At 40.7% G+C, this 22758-nt stretch overlaps 1 protein-coding gene across 1 annotated transcript in view; it reads left to right on the top strand.

Moving 5' to 3' along the window:
• The window catches only part of col8a2 (collagen, type VIII, alpha 2), a 60990-nt gene extending 38678 nt beyond the window's left edge, over positions 1-22312 (top strand). Inside the window, exons 3-4 of the mRNA XM_079654857.1 lie at positions 10943-11134; positions 17242-22312. Of these exons, the coding sequence (XP_079510983.1) occupies positions 10972-11134; positions 17242-19145 (2067 nt within the window). The 5' untranslated portion in view covers positions 10943-10971 and the 3' untranslated portion in view covers positions 19146-22312. The remainder of the gene's footprint in view (positions 1-10942; positions 11135-17241) is intronic.
• The last annotated feature ends 446 nt before the right edge of the window (positions 22313-22758 follow it).

Here is a 22758-nt window from a genome sequence, read left to right as displayed (position 1 = left end):
ATGTCCCATCGACTCTGCACCTAAATAGAAATGTCCAATCATCATTTTCCAGCTGTATATTGGCACATGAGGAACTTTGGATGTTTGGTTATCCCCAAATGCTGTGTGGGGCTCTCAAAAGACCAATAAGAAAAGCCTTTGGAATATGTTTTATTTTTTAACATATACAAAATTACAAGTATTACAAATCTGTGACAAAGTGCATGCAATAGATGAAGCTGCTGTAACTGAAGCTACAAAAGTTAGCATGCCCAGCTAACTAGCTTACTACTTACAACTCGGGAATGTCATCATCTAACTAGTTCAACAGTCCTGTTCTTATTCGGTATGGGTAACTAAAGGCCTTACTTAAGCGCTACGGGCACATTTGCTTTAGATAGCGTAAGCTTCCATTACCTTACAATTTCTCATCCTCAAGTTATTGTCTCTGGTAAAATGAAGTATACTTTTGACAGAAACATGAGCATTTGCTAGTTAGCTAACCAATAGAATCAGCAAGCAACAGCAACAGCTTTCCAACAAAAAACACGGCTACCATCTCCAATTTAAAGGTCCCCTATTATACTGTTTTTCATCAATATATCATAGTTCTCAGATATATACAAAACATGTGTCTGAAGTGTTTTGCTCCAAACACCAAACAGATCATTGCAGCATTACCCATAATCCCCTCTGTTTCAGTGCTGTTTCCAAAGTGCTGATTCTCTGTCTGTTACTTTAGATGAAAATAAGGAGCCCCTCCCCACGCCCCTCTGAGAGAGATTTGGTTAAGAAGAACACAATGGTGCTCTAGGAGGAGATTCAGGTGATAAAGTGGGGGGGGGGGGGGCGTTACCTTGGTTGGTGATTGGCTAATGGTTACACAAGCCAAAAAAACGTGATGACATCATAAAGTGGCCAAAATCTGATCAGCTCATTTTCAGACAGGTTTTTATATAAATGGATCAGGACAAAAAGTGAGACAATCTTTATTCCTGAAACGTTCAGAATCTCTTTACACAGAGGGGACACATGTTGATGTAGAAAATACATGAAAATGTGGATTTTGCACAATAGGTGACCTTTAAGAATTAGGTTTTTAAGAAAAAAATGTTTTAAATAACTTCGACTTTCTTAATTATTGTACACTGTCTACATTGTGCTAGAGTGGAAACCATAGTGTCAGTTTTACTTCCTGTTGCTTATGCGGTCCCCGCTCACTCCTTATTTCTCACATTGTCTGTTTTCTGTTCTACTCCCAAGACATTTTCTGTTATGTTAATTAAGAATAACAGAGACTTGAGTATGTGTCAGTACCAGTGGACTTACAGTGAAAGAGAAACGCCTTGCTTGGTCAGGCCTTTGCAGCACACAATACATGTATTCACACCAGCAAGGAGTGGTGCGGAGAGCAGGAAGCTTTAGAAGGAGAGAATAAAAGAGAGAAGATCCCAGGTTCCCACTCCAGTCTCCTCCAACACCCTTTATGGTTGTATTTCTCAATCCATACATATCCATCTTGGTATTCATTTCTCAATGTTCACATAATGAGTAAATGATACCAATGTCAGCTTCTGAGAGTGCTGATCTGTGTGCTTTCAGTGAGCTGTTTTGCCGGACATTCATTGCTAAAGAGAGGTGGAAGCAGATCGCCTGATATGAGATTATTGTTTATACGCTTTCCTCTCATTTACCTCATCAGGCTTTCATATTGAGTTTAGGTGCACCGACGGGTCAGCTGGAAAGAATAGCGGTATCTGTCTACCGACTCTTTTTGAGCACCCCTGTACTGTATATGGTTTCTTAGCAGGTCAGGGGTTAGTCTGGACATTTTTGCAGACTTTCACTCCATGTCCCTTGGCTATATTCTGATCTGATGCTTCACTGAACGATGAGGTGATAGAGCATGAATCGGTTAAACAGCAGGGGATTCAGACTGGATAATTTATTGTAATGTATGTCCTTTTTAAATGCCCTAAAACTGTACCTGCAAGCGGTTCAATAGCAAATAAGGCTCACATAGAAACTGTACATGTGTGGGGTCCTCCAGGTTAATACTTCTGTGACCAATTAGCCTCACACTGACTGCTTTAACCCTTTGCTCCTGACTACACACACACTTAAGTTTTCATATGCACGATACATCAGCCCCCGGTCTTATGATTTGCACGTCTGATTCTGCACTTAGAGAAGTGCCCAGGGGTATTCAACGTGTTCCTCGGGATGAAGTCATCAAGAAATGGAAACCCTCAGTCTGACCTCTTCACTAATTTCACCTCCCCATGATTTCTTCACAACCTGGCTCACCCCCCACACTTTACGCCACCTTCATTTCCTTTTTCTTCCTCTCACTCCATCAACATAAACTCACACCTCTGCTACCCTTTTCTCACCCGCGGCTTTAATCTTCAGGGATGTTAGGGAAACACAGCCCCCACCGCCGGTATCATTTCCTGAACTGATGAGACTCTTCACTTTTACTTTGACAGGTTTTTATTTCCTGAAGTAAAGTGAGGCCTTTTTCAAATCTGTCTTCATTTCAAACTTAGTGACTGTCATCTTCTGTTGTGCTTCTTCCATTTCACATAAAAAACCCAGGGTGCATAATCTGTCACGCGGTTGTTAGGAGATCATTAGGTAGCAACATGGGACAACAAGCATGACAGATGAAGACAAAAGACAGGCGGGACAGATTCTTGAAAAATTAGGATGTGATTGTATACTTAAGCACCTGCGCATGAGTAGGCAAGCCTCGCATGTGTAGAGAGACAGTGTCCTTTTTGTCATCTCCAGTGCAGATATAGATCATCATTATACTACCTAGAGAGAGAAAGATGGATGAGGTCGGCGTATCTGTGTGCTGAGATGGATAAAGAGTCGTTGACTCGCCATCATCCTCTGTCTCTTCTCTGATACGTTTCAACAGCTTTCACAAGTTTAGTTAATTACAGACCTTTACTTTTCCGTAATATAAACTGCATCGCCAAAGGTATGGACACATTACATCCACTTGTGATTGTCATTGATGCTTACAAATTAAAGGTGACCTATCATGCAAAATGCACTTTTGTACGTCTTTTCTAAATGAATATGTGTCCCCCGGTGTTCTAGGGAACTCACCAAGTGTCAGAAAACACAACCCTCTCTATTTTCCTCCATACCCAAATCTCTTAAAAAGGGCTGCAAAGGATCTGATCCAGACTGATCCAGATTTGGACACTTCTATGACGTCACAGAAGTGGTGCTACGGCTATTGGGCCAACTCCACCAATCAGGAGGAGACAGCCACGGACATTCCCGTTCGAAAGCGCTGGATACGCTGTAGTACATATGCCAGGCCTGTAGATGGTGCTGTCCTCACATAATCAGCCCATGAAAAGACAGTGTTAAATTGAGCGAAATGAGGAATGGCTAAAATGCATGATCTGTTTGGTATTTTGAAAAATAAAAAAAGTATAAATATGCCTTATATTGGTATGGTCCTACACTATATTATTCAAATATAGCATGATAGGTCCACTATAAGTCAACTCATCCCTAAGGTGTTGGATGGGGTTGGGGTCAGGGGTTTATGTAAGGCCAGACAAGTCCTTCAGCACCAAACTCTGATTATGGACCTTGCTTAGTGCCTAAGGGAACTGTAAACCCTAACTATTGAAACGATTGACAAGTGATCAGGAAATGATTGGTTGTTTTAAAAATGTGTCAATTATTTTGGTAATTTCTCAAAGAGAAAAGCCTAACATTTCCTCGTCCCAGCTTCTTAATAGTGCTGATTTGCTGCTTTCTTTGTCAAATATGTGAAAGTAAACAAAATATAATTTGGGTTTTGGTGTAAGCATTTAAAAATAATAAGCATTTTGACATCCTTTTAGGCTTTAGAAAATCTTGACAAAATATTTTTGCAGCAGTTGTATTAGACTTCCCTTAACTGGAACCCAAAGCCTAAGCCCAAACCATAAAAAACACCACCCAAATAATCCTGGTCATTTAGTCTAAGAGCCCAATTGTAGTTTAATACAGGATTGAAAATGAAGTGTGGATATTAGTGAGTTAGCAGGGGTTCCCAAAGTGGGGGTCGCGAGATGATTAAAAAAAATTATTAAAAAAAATTGGTTAATTTTTTTAATAATTTTTTGGGGAAAATTATTATTAATAATAACGTTTGCATAGACATTTTCAGGGGCGGACTAGCCATAAAAAACACTCATGGATGACAATGACAATCCCGCGAGAGTGCGGAAAACTGAAATTAATTCACTAGCACCCCCTCCCCCCCGTCGACAGGGGGGGGGGGGGACCGCTAACTGTTAATGTACTGTTTAGTTTATATTCTAAAATGTGTATGAGTCAGCATGTTACAGTACAAATATACAGTATGCATCATGTCTCGACACTAATGATTCAATGGTCACACGACTGAGAGAACACAGGACCATTTATTTCGGCGGTGCAGAAGGGGCAATATTTTCCTGAGAAGTACCCAAACAAAATCTCTGAGAGACACTTTCCAGCTGGTGGCAACAAAGGTTAATTCAGATATGCATTAGCTTTAAGGCCACTTTTATACACGCACACAAACACGTTATGTGTAGCCATTCTGTTTCCCCAGGGCTTATTTCCATAGTGTTAAGTAATACAGGGTGCGTTCAAAGCCACCTTAAACTGTGACCACTACTCAAATATTACGCAGTGACCTGACACCGGAAACGCGTAATGGTCTAAGTGCCACTCAGGCTGAAGGGGGATTACCTCATTCAAAAGTTGGTGATTCTCTAAATAAAACCCCACATGCTCAATTTCCTCTGCCCCTCACACACACACACACACACACACACACACACACACACACACACACACACACACACACACACACACACACACACACACACACACACACACACACACACACACACACACACACACACACACACACACACACACACACACACACACACACACACACACACACACACACACACACACACACACACACACACACACACACACACACACACACACACACACACACACACACCCTCAGACTGTAAGAACTGCGCGGCTCTGTCCGCCAGCATGTTGTGTAACTGTTCTCACTTTCTCCATCTTCTGTCTTTCCCTCAATCTCTTCTGTTGGTATAGAGCAAGGCGTTCACACAGGTCAATGGTCCTGTGTTGTCTGGAAGTGATACCTTAGCAATATTTTGGCCTGTTTGTGCATGTTTTAGGAGTTGCTAATGTTTGCAGGTGCGTGTGTTTGACTGCAAATCTGCACAATTCGTTAATACTCATATGTCTAGACTACAGATTGAATAATAGACCGCAGGTGTATAAATGTAAATGATTTTTAGTGTGCCTGTAATCCCTTTCCAGTGCTGGAAGTTAATTATTGCTGTAAAGAAGACGTTTAACGTTTATTTGCTGAATTTACAAGAAGAAAGTTTGGTAAAAGAAAATGGCTGTGGTCAAATAAAAAGGCTGGCCACCCATGTGGGTTCATGATAGCAGGCAGGAATGGTCGTGGTTGTGGCGAAGTTTTGTGAGAATTGGATGAATCAGCTAAAATATGTGGTCAGGTTTTAAGTGCATTTTCTCCGCGACATCTGTGGTCGTTACCAAACTATCATGGGCTGTTGTTGAACTATTTGGTGTTTTTTGATAAAGCTGGGGCATGTTCAGGTGATGATTTCTCCACTCATGGAGCGGCTCAAATGTTAACCACAAAAACAACCGCGTCTTCTTCCCTCCATGACACCGAATCCTCACACTTGGTCTACCTGTAGTCTCTCTTGGGCACGTGGTTTAGGAAATGCCTGGAAATCCTTATCCACACAAGTACCGCTTAAGGGAAGTGGAGGCATAGCACCTTCAACCTCACCTCCCCAGCGCTGGTGATTTCATTAGCGGGCAGACGGAGCAGTTAGGGGAAATGTGTGCTTGGCTTGCACTCGGCCGCGGTGTCTGTGTCTCTTCTTCCTGTCTGAGCCACTTGAGATGCTGCTGAGTTTGGGTTTGGAGGCTGTTGAGTCTGCTTTGGCCGGCCGTAGCCTTCGCAGATTAGTATTTGGGCTCTGTTGACATGGCTTCCAACACATGTTTGAGAAAGACATAGAGGTATGCTTTTTGTCCGTGACTCAGATTACCAGGTGGTTTGGAAGCAGATCTGTGAAGTGTTCTCGAGAATGGGAAAGTGGATGTCTGTCTATGTTCATAATATGAACACTTGCCAACATGTGTTTTTGTGTTTGATGTGGGCATTGATGGATTTCTTCTTTTTTTAAGATTCATTTGTGGCTTTATTTGATAGCTGTTGATAGACTGAAGGGGAAAGAATGAGAGAGATGGGGCGATATTCAGCAAAGTGCCGCAGGTCGGGTTTGAACTCAAGCCACAGCGGTCAGGGCTCAGCCTTGGATTCCTGAAAGGGTCAAATAGGTCTTTTTGCTTCTGATCTGTATCAGAGCATTTTTATTATTAAGTATCTATTATCGGAATAGCCTTTATTGTTTATTTTTTCTTTCATATGACAGCTGCACAGTCTACTGTTTTGCGAAAACAGCTCTCAACATAATGTGCATTTTAGACTTAATTTGATCACACACTTCTGATGTTAATGTGATGTTTTGAAACAGAAGCAGTATCTGTGGTCCAACTGCAAGAAAGAAGTGCACAAGAATTACAAAGGAATGGAAAATGACATCAAAGTGTCATAAAAGGTACACAAGGAAGCAAAATCACCTTGACAACACATAACGAGGCAAACAAAAACTATAATTAGCAGAAAAGCAACCGTAAAGAGATAAAAATACATCTACAAAGAGACACTAAATGACTACAAAACAACTACAAACACATGCAAATTGACTTAGAGAGAAACAAATCAACAACAAAGAGAAACTTAATTTAAACAAAGTGATAAAAAAACAACCCAAAAGAGCTTTAAAGTAAAGAAAGTTGAATTCACAAAGACGCAAAAGATTAATAATGAGCCGCTTAAAGAATAGAGAGACACAACACTACTAGAGCATCTTTTTGAGTCTGGCTGTGTTGCTTCAATGTAGCAGGGGTTAGGGGGGGCTTTTACTAGAGGTGGGAAGTAGTGGAGTACAAATACTTTGTTACTGTACTTAAGTACATTGTTCTGGTATCAGTACTTTACTCCACTACTTATTTTTCTGACTAGTTTTTAATTTTACCTTTTACATTTTGAACACAAATACCTGTACTTTCTACTTCTTACATTTTGAACACAAATACCTGTACTTTCTACTTCTTACATTTTCCAAACAGGCTGGTTCCTTTAGTTTGAATGTGTGTTTGGTGGCGTGATCATTATTATTTAGATTCATTGCGTGCCTATTGATTATAACACGATCCGTGTATGCATCATTTCCTGGTCTTCTCTAAAGAAGAGGGACCAATGAAAACGTTGTCATGTTGCCGTTGTTCAGCATGGAAACATTAATTAGCTAACAATGACATTATTGTTCTATTAATATAAAAGGAGGTCAGGTACTCTTTAAAACAGCTGCTAGTTATGGGTACTTTTTACTTAAGTACATTTCCACTTCTTTACTTTTACTTGAGTAGAGAAGTTTAGTCAGTTCTTCTACTTTTACCAGAGTATTTTTAAACATGAGTATCTGTATTTCTACTTGAGTAAAGGATGTGTGTACTTTTGCCATCTCTGGCTTTTACACATGGGTAATCCATCCATCTGTATTTGTGTGTGGATGTCAGACAGTACAGCTTAGGGATGCCAGAAACTGACCATGATCAAATTCGAAAATCGGACAGCCCCCCCCCACCCGCCCACCCCACCCCAAATGGAATTCCGTTGTTTTCTTTTACTGGAACATGTACATGGCACAACGACGTGTCCTTGAAGTGAAGTTAGTAATGGCTGGCTGTGCTGCGGCTTTCTTTTCGCCGAGCTTGCATTTTACTTCATTTGCACTTGTCAGTTTGAAGTAGTTCCACAAGGAACTCTTCTTGAACGTACCGCTTTGTTCCTCTTTAGTTGTGTTGTTCTCAATGACGTTGAGACGTTCGCACGTGTGACGGAGAGGGGGGGCGGGGTCGGTGTGGGTCCTGCGCTGCTGGCTTCCTCCAAGTTTACCGTAAAACAAACTGGTGGTGTGACCAATGGCCATTTACAATTATTAATACTATTACTATTATTAGCATTAGTCTATATTCTGGTTGAAACTAAGCCAGGAAAAAAAAGAAAAACATAAATAATAATAAAAAAATATATAAATAAAATCGATTTTTAAAAATAATTTTCGATTATGGAGACTGTAACGAATATTCGAAAAATCGAATAATTGCTGTCCTCCCTAGTACAGCTATCTAACTGCTATTGGAAAGTCGGGACAATAGAGTGATGACTAGAGAAATATGTGTTTCATGATGGGGTTTGCAGTGTCCTTTTACGGCCGAGGGTGAGACTCTCCCCTCATCAATGCCACTTTTCTGTTCTGCTCTTTCTTTTCTGTGTATTTTTGTATCTGTTATGTGTGAGGATTTCTTTTTTCAGCTAAATCTGTTTTATATCAAGTGTCACCCGGCCTGCCAGACGAGGCTTTTTTGCTGTAAATCTGTATTCCGCTCATGTTCAATGACTGATGGTGGCTTTGATTCAATATTAGATCTCTTCTGAAACCCAGGGTTTTGTTATGGTTTGTTTTGAATGGACCGGTTTTTATGTGAAAAAGGGGGAAAGTTAACAAGGTTGAGCATTTCCAAGACACCCACATAACCACTTAACAGAGCTATATTGTGTTCTCATGCATACTGAGAGTGTGTGTATAGTATTTTGTGGGTGTTCTTGTGTGCGAGAGTACGTACGGGTCTCGGTCCAGCAATGGCTGATGGTGGCCAGCCAGAGAGGATTGCGTGAGATTTCTTAACAGCGTCTGCAGAGCTATTTGAACAAAACATTTGATAAACAGATTGTGAACAGCATGTCTGCATCTGATCCCGGTTCATGCACGGCTCCTGGGTTTGAGTGAGTGTCGCTATGGTTATTGAGAAAGTTTGACGCCTGCAGAATGGTGGGCATCCAGAGCCGCATTTTAAATTACAACTGCACCAAAAACCACAGACCCCCAAACCAGACGAGCTTCTCTGCCAGCCAGCCAGCAAGTCGGCCAACGAGCAAGCACTGTCCTTCCAAAACTGCTCTCTCCTTCTCCTGTTTATTTATTTTAACATCTTTTTCTTTGCTTTTTTCATTTCTCATAGATTTGTTTTGGTGTGAACATTGGACATTTTTCTTCTTCCTAGCAAAACCTCCATAAACAAGCATAAACAGATACCGCAGACACACACACTTTTCGTTAAATGACAAAAAAACAGAGCAAGACTTTTGGTAAATGATTGTAAAACAGGAATTTGACTATCTAGCTATGTGGCTGCTAAACAATCACAGACGTCGGTTGGAGCCGAGCTGTTAAACACACCTGGTATTTGCACACACATGGTGCCAATGAACACACCTTTCTGTAAATACGTGTGAGTTGAAGCCTGCTGTGAACTCCCAGATTACTCGCCAAACCCTGCTTCCAATTAACTGCACTGTGTAATTCCATGTCATTTTCCAATTACGAAATGTCAGATCATTTTCAAATTAGAAAACGCGTGTTTGAGTTGCTGCTGTAAACTTGCCAGAGTGAACTCCCCTCACACTGTCGCTATCCATACCTGCAGAGACTACTAAGATGTTTCACTCACACTGTGACATTCATTTGTATTGTATAAAGAAGGGGAATTAAAAGAGAGGGATGACGACCCACTTAAAATAAATACAATATTTTATTTAGTCTCTTTTGATTTGCTGATTGTCACCTGATTGTGACTCTGCTGCCAAGTCTCTAGTCAAATGTGCGGAAAGTTAACAGATTGCAGTATATATTTTTTCACAGCTACGAACCGTTTTCTCTACTCCTCACACAATTTCCATGCCTGATACTTTAATACCATGACAGTTTTAGCAAACGGGAGAAAAATGGAGCTGAAATTACATTTTGCCTTCCATGGTATCACAAAATACCTCCGCACAGTCATCAGTCTAAAGAGAGCTGAGTTGAATCCAGTCCTGGACACCTACCGTTGCTCACTTAGGATACGCAAACACACTAACCATCCTGGTTTCCTGTTCGCACCTGACCACGGTTGAGAAAATATTTGGCAGAGGGCGATGCGGTCATTTCTTCCTGTAGAAAATTAAAGTCAACAGATCTGCCTGTCACAGGTTCTCAGGGCCATCTTAATCAAATATTAACCCAACGAAATACTCACCGCATTCAGTGCAGCAGCTGAGAGCCCGAGCGTCTGCTTACGGGTTATATTTCTATATGTTTGCACCACGTCTAAAATGTAATTCATAATCTCTTCTGCTTTCCCTAGAAACATGTCTCCTTGGCTGCCTTGGTTTCCTTTGGCTAAAGTGTCTGCGGCTGGCTTGGCTAGGAAACACTACGCTCTTAGACAGACAAACTAATAAAACTAATCCTCACTGCAAAAAAAATAAAAAAATAGCTTTAAATTGCTTGCAGTAAAGTAATTTAATAATGTCAGCCCATAAAGAGTAAATGCATGTTTCACAAGGGGAAATGACTCTGTGCTTTGCAACTTTCAAGTATTTCAAATAAAAAAAATTCCATCTCTGTATCTGCAGCTGTGTGAGAATGTTAGTGGATTAGCCTGAGATGCAATAAATCATAATGGCAAGGTTTCAAACCAACAACAGTACCTATTATTACTGTGGGTCTGAATTCTTTATCCAATCGAACCCGTCTGCAGGTCATTGATTCCAAGAAGTACAAAAAGTATTCTGCTGTTATTTCTCCTTCGCTTCTCGTAAACTGCAATCAAAGATTTAAACAACCTAATAAAGCTACGTCATATTGAAGCATATTACCATATTAAAAATGTCCTTCTCTTCTGTTTGTTCCTCCAGTTCTTTGTGTGTGACATCTGAAGCTCAGGATGCTGGTGACCATGCTGCTGGCTCCTGTCTGTGTGCTTCTGATGCTCGGGGGCCGGGCCCTCGCTGGAGGCTACCCCCCCATCGCCCACATGAAGTACATGCAGCCCATGATGAAAGGGCCCATTGGACCCCCATTCAGAGAAGGAAAGGGACATTATGTCGGTGAGTGATACACTGCTTTACTCTGAGGTCTCACACACTTCCACTGGGTCATCTGACTGATGCCATGTAGAAATGTATTTATTAGGATAAACCCCTTGAGATGCACCATCTTGTTTTCAAGGGGCTCCCGACAAAAGCAACGTCTTACATACATACATGAACAAAATAACAGAAAGCAAAGCATGACAAAGAAGGACAGACCACGTACAGTCTGTTAAGTCAAATTCATGAAGTAATACAATCGTTACCATACAACCATATGATTCAGACACAGAACAAGCACTCAAGTAAAGGTAGCAATATAGACATATTCTGCAGGTAAACGATACAACACCATATACTTTATTGTCCCTGTAAGGACATTTTTGCTTGGCTGGATTCTGCAGTTCCACAACAGATACAAAGTATACCTACGTCATAGTATGCAATAAAATACATAATAACACATGACAACTGTGTTAAAAGTGGTACAAGTACTGCATTCAAAAACGTACTTAAATCAAAGTACAAAAGACCTAGCATCGAAATATACAAAAGTAAAAGTACTGAGTATGCTGAATGGCACATTTCCGAATAATACCTTTTACTGAACGTTACTGAATTACAACAATCATTGCATTAATATGTTAGCATCGCTGTGTTTCAGATGGTTAATTACTTTAATTAGTGCCGGGTAGCTTGATACATATTGAAAACATCATCAGTTATTCATTTAAATATAATATATTCTTTTATTGATCTTAACATTGAAAAGTAGTCAAAACAACAAGTAACTAATGTTTTAAGAGAAATGTGCTGCAGTAAAAAGTGCAACATGAAAGTCTTCAATGTAGTGGAGTAGAAGTAAAACTCTAGGACCTAAAGTGGTAGAAAGTTCAGTAAGTAAATGTAACTAGTTACAATCCATCACTGAATTTAAGCTTATATTATTGAGATACTTCACTGAGGAAATGCTAAGTCTTCGATAAGTCTCGCAAATACCCAACTACAGTCAAGTCTTGATGTTTATGTTTAATTTAGAAAGAAATAGGTCCTAACTTAACGTTATTTTCTGCCGTCTGAATACCTCCTTTGGTATCTTGATAACTTGTTTTCCAATGTAAGCAAGATGTAGATCATAAGTCTAAACTACACAGTATACGAAATACATACAAAATAAAATATATAAAAATAACTTCCTACGAAGAAAATAGTCTTCAGCATTTAAAGAGGTGATTGATATGGAGAACCTCCCTGGACAGACGTGTGCACTAAAGCTTCTGGGTTTTCGCGTCTCTCTTCAGGCAGTTGAAGGACGCCCTGAGGGTCCAGCAGCGTTTGGTAGGACCCCAGTTGGGGCCTAATAGAGGCCTGAGTGCCCACTGTTATTCCTCCTGCCATCTGGATGCTGTTACCCCATTGTTTATCACATATTCTTTAGCTGTGGGACGGAGAAGAGAGTGTGAAGGAAATAAATATACTGTATATGATATGAAAGGGCTTAGGCAAAGGGGAACTGGGGAAGGGAGTAGAGATAATCATCCTGAAAAAATGTGCATGCTGTCATTGCCATCATTATCAAATTTGACTCTAAATACCAATCCAAGTTCTGGATCATATGAGACGTGTCTGGTGTTAACAGAGGCCCCTTCTTCAAAGCAAACCAGGGGGCACATTTTCATTTCAGTACCATAATATGATGATCGACAAAGACAGACTCCAGAAGTTGGATTCAGAGCTAATTTAGTGTTGAATCATTGCCTTTAAATCCCTCACAGAAACATCAAAGATGTGCTAAAAGAAGTCATGCTTTCTATACATGCTATTTCAAAGTGTGTTAGCAACAAGATTTATATTTGGAGTGAAACTAATTCACCATGTCGCTAGTGTGAACAAAATGCCTCTACTGCCACTCAGTGGTCATATGTCCACATTGCAACACCTTCCAAACAATTGATCAATTATTGTTCAACTAAAATACTATTTATGTTTCTATAATCTTCACAGGATGTGGTGTAATAAATTATAGAATGTATGAATATGGTCAACTTTTGTTTTTATACAGAATAGACAACCTCACAAAATAAATCTGACAATGTCCAATATTTAGTGTATGAACTTGTATTGCCATGTGACAATAGATGTTCAAGTAACAAATAAATACTTAAAACATGTCAAATATTTCAATGCAAGACATGTTGTTGTAGAAAAAGGCTCCCAGTGGTTCATCTAGGTTCTCTGGTGCTCAAACCTGCATTCATGTATCAATCTGAGCTGAAGAGCAAACAGTACCCTTGTAGGTTTGCTCTTATAAGAGCTTTAATATATTTCTTGAATCCGTCAGTTCAGATTTATTTGAAAACACGACTTGAGAGCAAGGCAATATGAACTGAAGAAGTCCCTTATTTCCTCTCTCTGTGTGATATATGAAGGCGGCAGTGGAGCTATAGCTAAACAAACAAAACTGAGGCTATAAGGCTCTTTAGATACCTGACCTCAATGTTTCAGATGGCACTCTTGCTTATAGGTAAACCTCAAGTGTTGATGTTTTATGTAAATATTCATTTGGAGGGTGGAAACCTAAAGTGATCACACCTGAAATGTCCCTATTGAACAAAACCTGTCGGTGAGAATACGTCAAAACTAAAGCAAGAAGTCAGATAAATTGATCATGTACACAGATTTGGTGTACATTTGAATACTTATTGAAAATGGTGGCTTTTTCTATCGTTTCTGCATCCACTGGATTTTAGCAATGAGGCTCAAATGCTAGCTGGAACAATGGAAAAAATTGCCGGAACCACAAAAATATACACAACATTGTTCAAATGTGTCTTTTTCTCTAAGATGACCAATGTTTTCAATCTACTGATTTGCCTTGTGCTGATGGTACTAAATGTACTTATATTCAAACCACTGCTCTGTAATAAATGTTGCTTATATGGGATCATGAAAATTATATTATGAGAGGTATCTTGTTGATCATACTAATACACTTCTTTACAAGGATGCATTCTTGTTAGCTACCAGCAGGGGGGAGCAGAGGTCTTTAGTTACATCAGTGAATGTACTGTATAGGGAATTCCAACTTGAATTTCCTTGCATGCTTGATCAAAACAGTATGTTTCCCCCTACATCATACCCTGCTGTAGAGTTACAGGTGTAAGTGTATTGAAAGATCCAAGGTTTGGGAAGCCATGTTTCATATAATGCTCTTTCTCTGCTAAAGCATGGATTAGGTCATTTTGATCTTTGCAACTGTATCTGATTGAAATCTTAACGCTATGCATTTGAAATGATGGATAATTGTTGTTTCTTATAAAATGAGATCAAGGTGATCTGCCCTCAGGCCTTAAACCCACTAATATGACACTGAAATGAGGTTGAACCCTGTTATAATTGGCCTGGGGAGATGAAGTGTTCTGCAGACAGAGCTTGTGTTTCTGATCTTTGCTTCCTGGAGGTGTTTCTCTTTCACTCAAAGAAAAATGACTTGGTCTTTTACATGTGGCATACTTTTTCAGTCAAAATTAATTATAGTTTGCATTTTACTTACACTTTAAAACCCAACTCAGTCACGTAAAAGACATAAAGGGGAATTAATGTCCAATTGTACATGTTCGTGCTGATTTTAGGAGCATATTCCGTTTTTTATATCAATTGGAGACCTGTCCAGTAATCTGATAGGATTCAGGCTTTCATGACACCTAACATGCAGTCAAGAAAAATAATGAATTCATTACCTGAATAGGCAGTAATATTACTATAAACAGAGACTGACTAGAAATAGAAAGACGTGAATTCAGAGGCCCTTTTCTAACAGACTACATTTCCTCTGACATTTTTTTTGCTTTAAACTGTCGACAATCAAAGGGTTTATTCGACATGATTGAAGTTTTAATTGTATTTAGGGATTGATGTTGCAATGACAGATGATTATTTTATATCTTTACTTAAAGGTGGGGTAGGTAATTTTGGAGAAACCAGCTCGAGTGCGCTAGAATTTGAAAATACACAACCGGGAAAAATCCACCACTTCCTTACAGAGCCCCTCATCCAACACACACGAACGCCCACATGACCAATGAGGGCACGAGATAAGTTTGTGCACAGATGGAAGGCTGACAGGCAGGTAGGCCATCCACTTAAAATGATTGGTCGTGCTTTTTACAGTACCACGGCTTCCACAGATGACATTTTTGTATAGATTTGTTGCCAAAGCACTTAAGATATTCATTGCTATCGGGATGTTAAGAGCATTCCATGGAATATAACAAAAAGTGTATCTCGAGCCGGTTTCTCAAACTTACCTACCCCACCTTTAATTCACAAGTTTTCCTTCCTTCTGACCTGCTTTGTTTTTTTCCTTGAATATGGACATATACCACAAAGGGATTTTTGATATATTCTCTCTTAAAGTGGACCTATCATGCTACATTTGAATAATATAGTGTAGGACCATACCTATATAAGGCATATTTATACTTTTTATTTTTCAAAATACCAAACAGATCATGCATTTTAGCCATTCCTTATTTCGCTCAATTTAACACTGTCTTTGCATGGGCTGATTCTGTGAGAACAGCACCATCTACAGGCCTGGCATATGTACTACAGCGTCTCCAGCGCTTTCGAACGGCAATGTCCGTGGCTGTCTCCTCCTGATTGGTGGAGTTGGCCCAATAGCCGTAGCGCCACTTCTGTGACGTCACAGAAGTGTTCAAATCTGGATCAGTCTGTATCAGATCCGTTGCAGCCCCTTTTTAAGAGATGTGGGTATGGAGGAAAATAGAGAGGGCTGTGTTTTCTGACACTTGGTGAGTTCCCTGGAACACCGGGGACACATATTCATGTATAAAAGACGTACAAAAGTGCCTTTTGCATGATAGGTCACCTTTAAATGCCTTTAAACCTACTAAATGTACTTTATCTCAACAGTGTATTGAGACTGATATTTTAAAACTCACTCATATTTCATGTACAAAATGAAATTATTTGTACCATCAACCTGTGAGTTGGCAGTGCTGCACCAACGCAGTCTGTCCTCTAATGCAGGGGTTCCCAAACTTTTCAGTCCGCAACCCCCAAAATAACAGTGCCAGAGACAGGCAACCCCCCACCAGGAGAATTGTCAACGGGGAAAGTCTACAGATGGCCAGTCCGCCCCTGAAAAAAGTCTATGCACACGTTATTATTAATAATAATAATAATACAAATAATAATAATTATTATTATTATGAATAATAATTCATTTGTTATCATCTTGCGACCCCCCCTCGGGGTCTCGCAACCCCCACTTTGGGAACCCCTGCTCTAATGAACCACAATGACCGAAATATTTTACTATGCAAACTGGATGCAAACTTTCACTTTTCACTTCAAGGTTTTATTGATTGTCTTTTTATAAAAGTAGTATCCTTTTGAACACCTGACACTCCTAGCACTAAGTGGCAGTAATGTGTCAAGTCCAAGTATTCACCCATCCTTCATTTCTTATGAGAAAACAAAGCAGTGTTGCCTTCTGAGTAGATTACAGGTGGTCACTTGAATACCTCTAAAGGTGCAGCTGTATCACATCACATCTGATCTGATCACATCACATCACATCTCATCTGATCACATCACATCACATCTCATCACGTCTCATCACAATACATCACATCTCATCTGATCACATCACATGACATCACATCTCATCACAATACATCACATCTCATCACATCTCATCACATCTCAATACATCACATCTCATCTCCTCTCTTCTCATCACATCTCCTCTCATCACATCACATCTCATCACAATACATCACATCTCATCTCCTCTCATCACATCACATCTCATCTTATCATATCTCATCACATCACAATACAATACAATACATGCTGACACCTTTATCAAGAGTGTCTTACAATAATTGCTTCCAACCACAATGAAATACATTTAGGAATGTATAAACGTAGTACATTAGCTCTCAATAAACCAACACATTTAAAGTGTAGATAAGGACTTGCATGTATTGCCCCACACACAGACACTGCACCTATTATGTTGTTACCATATTGATCAGTTTCCTGCTCCTTTTGTTTGGAAATACATGTTTATATTAACAACATGATTTATTTTCCAGATATGCCACCCATGATAGAAGTGAAGGGGGAACCAGGCCCCCAAGGGAAACCTGGACCAAGAGGTCCTCCTGGGCCGTCAGGACTTCCAGGAAAACCTGGACTGGGCAAACCAGGTCTTAATGGCCAGCCAGGACTTCAGGGCCCTCCTGGTTTTCCAGGAATCGGTAAGCCTGGACTTCCAGGTCTCCCGGGAAAGCTTGGGCCAAAGGGGATGTCAGGGCTTACTGGTGAGGTTGGCCCTCGAGGTGAACCAGGTCTAAGAGGTTTATCAGGGCAGCCCGGCTTCCCCGGCCCAGCTGGCTTGTCTCTGAATGGGAAACCCGGACTTCCAGGCATCAGAGGACCAACTGGGGCTCAAGGGGAACCAGGATTAAAGGGTCTTTCAGGCCAGCCAGGAGAGCGTGGGTCTAAGGGTGAGAATGGACAAGGGAAGCCAGGGCCTTCTGGTATAAGGGGTCCTCCTGGACTTAAAGGCAGTCCAGGACCACCTGGTCTTCCAGGTATTGGCAAGCCAGGACTAAAAGGTTTGCCTGGACTACCTGGTCTTAAAGGTGATCTAGGAAGCCCGGGGGAAGGAGGAGAACCAGGAGAGCCCGGGGCTCCAGGTCTACAAGGTCTGCCAGGGCCAGTTGGGTTAGGAAAGACTGGGCTAGATGGACTGCCTGGAGGTCCAGGTCAAGTAGGTCCAAAAGGGGAGGCAGGGCAAAGGGGTTCTCCTGGATTTCCTGGGACCCCTGGCTATGGAAAACCTGGTCTAAGTGGGCCAAAAGGAGAGAAGGGCCATGGTGGATTGCCTGGTCTCCCAGGGGACAAAGGAGAGCCAGGAATGGTGGGCTCACTTGGGGAACCAGGCTTTGATGGACAAACAGGACCACCAGGACTTCAAGGCCCAATGGGACTCCCTGGAAAACATGGAATGTCAGGACAGAAGGGAGAACTGGGGCCCCAGGGCCCTCCTGGACTGCCTGGCTTCAGAGGTGACCAAGGCCCGAGTGGATCCTTTGGAAAACCTGGCATCCCCGGAGAAAAAGGCCTCTCTGGGTCTATTGGTGCTATTGGAAAACCTGGACCCAAGGGTGAGTCAGGGCATATTGGCCTACCTGGAAATCCAGGGCTGCTAGGTGCTCCAGGGGTTAAAGGGGAGACAGGGTTTATAGGGACTCCTGGCTCCAGGGGTCAGTCAGGTATTCCTGGTCTACAGGGGCCCATGGGCCCCATGGGCCCCCAGGGGGTTCCTGGACTTAAGGGCGACTCCGGAATGCCAGGGCTTCCAGGCCTTGGTAAATTTGGAGAGAAGGGACCAATAGGTCCCCAGGGTCCTCCAGGGAAACCAGGCCCTTCTGGGCTTAATGGTAACCACGGCACTCCTGGTCCTCCAGGGCCCCCCGGTCCTCCAGGAAATGGTCAAACAGTTGTTGCCGGTCCAACAGATTCACAGTTGGAAGGGGATGAGGTACCAGGGGACAGGAAAGTGCCTGCCTACAATCAAGTCCCCCTCTCGGCCTCCGTGGCTCCAGCCTTCACAGCCATCCTCTCCACACCGTTCCCTCCCTCTGCCATGCCAATCAAGTTCGACAGGACTCTGTACAACGGGCAAAATGCCTACAGCACTGCTACAGGCATGTTCACCGCTCCTTTATCTGGTGTCTACTACTTTGCGTACCACATGCATGTGAAGGGAACTAGTCTGTGGGTGGCACTGTACAAGAACAATGTACCTGCCACTTACACCTATGATGAATACAAGAAGGGCTACATGGACCAGGCGTCCGGTAGTGCGGTCCTTGAGCTGAAGGAGGGTGACCAGGTATGGATCCAGATGCCCTCGGATCAGGCAAATGGCCTCTATTCCACCGAGTACATCCATTCCTCCTTCTCAGGATTCCTGCTCTGTCCCACATAACCCTGTCTTTTCATTCAAACATGTTCCTGTAATGACACCTCAGAGGAGCCCTTAACCTAAAATACCTGCAGCCATAACAGAAACACAAAACCCATAGGATTTTATATATTATTGCCATCATCTTTATCCGTCTTACCGTCAGCAACATCAGCAAAAGAAAAAACAAACTTTGTGAAAGAAACATGGAAAGATTTAAAAGGCAGGGGAAGGAATTCCATACTCTGTTCTTTATTTCAATGTCCTTCTAACGTGTTTTGGGTTGTATTTCATGTTGGTGTTTTTTAGCTTATATTATTTTAATTATTATATTTTCATAATTGTATTGTTATTATTTGGTCCTTGTCACCATTGTTGTTGTTGTTTATCAGATTCCGACTATTAAGTGCCTTACTTTGTAATGTGCTAGTAACAGACCTTCCCATGTGACTGCACATCCTGCCCAAATACTCTGACATCACCAGACCCTGGGGGGTGATTAGATCCTCCGGCTGCAGTCATGTCCCCCTTGTGTTTGTATTTAAACCGTGAATGGCAATACTGACATAAAGAGCAATGATACAACATAGCAAATATAGACAAACAATAGCAAAACAAGGCATGTTGTGCTGTTATACCATTACTTTTCTTTTGTCTGGCCTTTTTGGTACCCTGAACGATTGCTACGTTAAAATGATTAATGGGATTAAATCTTTGTTTTAAGAGCGAGATATATATATATTTGACAATCAGTTGGCATATGTAGGGTGCTTATTTCTCTGCTTCTTTCTGAATTCAGTAGGCGACCATTTAAAAAAGGACCTTTATGTTTCTTATAATTTATTCAACCGTCCAGAAATGCCATTGAAGAAATACTATCCGACCTCACAGTATTATAATTATTAAATTTAAACTGCCTTTTTAAAGAGGATAATGCAAGTACAATTCCCTTTTTAATGTTCAGGACAATATGTATTCAAACAGATAATGTTCACATGCCATAGAATAGATACTGGAACGAACTGCAAATTGGACACAATTCTAGCTGTATCTATGGTCCGTTTCCCAAATCCCTGAAGTTACTGCTTTCTGATGCGACACTACCTATCAATAAATCAGTATCACATTCCAATGTAAGTGAGAAATCTTTATATGAATGCTATGAAAGCCCCTGATCATAAATATATTGCATATTTGTTATAACAGCTAAGAAAAACAGGGATGCAAATGGATTACAAACACCTTTCTTCAATGCCAGTTTCTATGTGACCTGTTGCTGGGCCAACAAGAATAGTTCATATTAATTCCCAAACCTTTGTGCCTAAAATATCTGAATAATGGTTTAGCGTAATTTAACATCCGTGGCAACAAGGACAGGATGTTTCAGAACCAAATTAGAATAGAATACACAGCCGGAAATGAGAATGAATCTGCATTTACTCCACGAATAAGTAAAGGGACTGACTGAAGCCCACAGGTTGTGAAATACAGGTTGTTGTGTAACATTTAACAAACCTGTGCCAGATTTCTGGGAGAGTTGGTGGGCCAGAGGTGAGAGTGGTGTATTTACTCATTTCTGCTGGATGAGGCATTAAAGATGCATGCTGTGTTTGTATGTATGCTTATATGTTGTAGTAGGTATACGCTTCTGTTTGTCACTGTGTCAATATACGTGGGTGGGTGTGTGTGTGTGTGTGTGTTGTTCACATTGTCCCCCTGGCATTCAGGTCAACATACAGATAATAACAAACTTGGATGAAGTTAAGAAACCTTACAGTCCTGTTAATGTTACACCAGTAATCTGACCTTAAAATCTTCCGGTCTGTTCTGGGTTTTTAAGAAATCTCAACGCACTCTGTTGTTGCCTTTGCAAAGTGTGTAACAAGTTATGAACTTTGTAGTCGTAAGGAGTAAATGACGGGAGACAACATCGACATATTGGGATAAGAAGACAACATTTACTTAACATAAATTACTGGTTAACACTGAACACTTTTGACTATTTTGCATGTTGGCTCAATAATGGTGTGCAAAAGTTTTTATGTTGTACCAAATGATGAAAAAACACACATTGTTGTGCAAGATATTATGAATGGTCGCAGATACAGAAGAGAAGAGGTTTGGGCAAAACTGAAAAAAAGGTAGCTTATATTACCGACTCCATGCCTTTTTACTTATAGCGCCCAAATGCTATCATTACACTGAATTTAGGACCACCTTACACCTTGATGGAGGAATGTCAGCGTGCAGGAGGATTGTGCCAAACATGGAGCTTTGCAATCAGAATGAATGTATACTGTTTGACTGAATTTAAAAGTGTCGATAAAATCATCTGCCATGCTCTGTTAATATACATAAACAACTTTCTTTTAGGAAAGCAGTTCTAAGATAAGGCCTAATCAGTATTTCAAATCTATGTAATGCAAACCTGCTCTTGTCCATTTAATGCCATGAAAACACCTTCTAAGTACCATTATCTTTATGGGAGTCTACAAGACAGTCCAAGGCTCCTTATGTACTGTATGTTGCCTTTTTTGTCGCCTTCCATTTTTCGGACATGGTGATGTGAGTTACATGTGGCTATAACTCTCTGTCCTTATCTTTTCAAAACACAATGTCACGGGTTTGCAGAGTTTGCCCCGTGTGCAAATCATATACTAAGTAGGATCCATGTACCATCTTGATCACAAATGGCTTTGAAGTGTTTTTTGTTTCCTTTAAAAAAAAAAAAAAGATGTAAAAAAAAAAGCCTTGCTTCGGTTATTAAGGGATATTTGTTTGTTTTAGTTTCAATAAATACAAACGGCCATTCCCATTTGCACATGAAGTTAATGAAGATGTATTTATACATTTATGATAATTTAATAGGGATGCCAAAACCGACCACCGAAGCCTAGAACGTATACATGGTATTTAACAGCATTGACGAGTTAAGAGCATTTACAACATGTAGTTAGCATTCTAGAGTTGTTTGTGAAGGATTATTTGTGGACTTTTATTTTCTATTTGCGTAATGTACAATGTATCATCTTATAGGATTTTTGTCATACAAGGCTATTGCGTGCACTCTATGCAATAGAATTTGGGTATAAAATGCACTCTTTTTGATTGAAAATGTTTGTCTGCTTATACAAAATCTACAGTACTTGATTGTATTGATATCACATCAATAAAAACCTTCTTGTATATCAGTGTCAGGTCCTCTCTGTTTTTGTACTGTCTCTGCATCTGGACTATATAACATGTCACTGGAACACACAGGAGTCACCAAGTATCATGAGTACTACTATTAGTTGTTTTGGTAGTATATTTGGTGTGGACATATTTTGCAAGTAAAATAATGAACACTAGAGGGAGATATATAATTATATTAAAAACAGTATCAGGCCTTAAGATTTGAAAGATCCTTGTCTGATGTGCCAGTAAGCTCAGAGCTGCATTGATAAGCTTGTCCTTGTCAGTTCAGACCACACACAGATAAGAAGTGCGTGTTGGTAATTTGCTCTGCATGGACATTCATTTGTTGATAACCAAAAGTCCTCTTAAAATGAGAATAACATGAAACTGTGTTTTGGTGTTCCCTGTGTTTAGAAGCACACAAAGTAGGGGACATTGAACTAAGAGTGACTTGGAGCAG

This window comes from Notothenia rossii (genome assembly GCF_949606895.1).
Source record: "Notothenia rossii genome assembly, chromosome: 10".
In the NCBI taxonomy this organism is placed as follows: Eukaryota; Metazoa; Chordata; class Actinopteri; order Perciformes; family Nototheniidae; genus Notothenia; species Notothenia rossii.
Note: the sequence above shows the minus strand (reverse complement) of the source record. Positions and strands in the feature narration are given on the sequence as shown.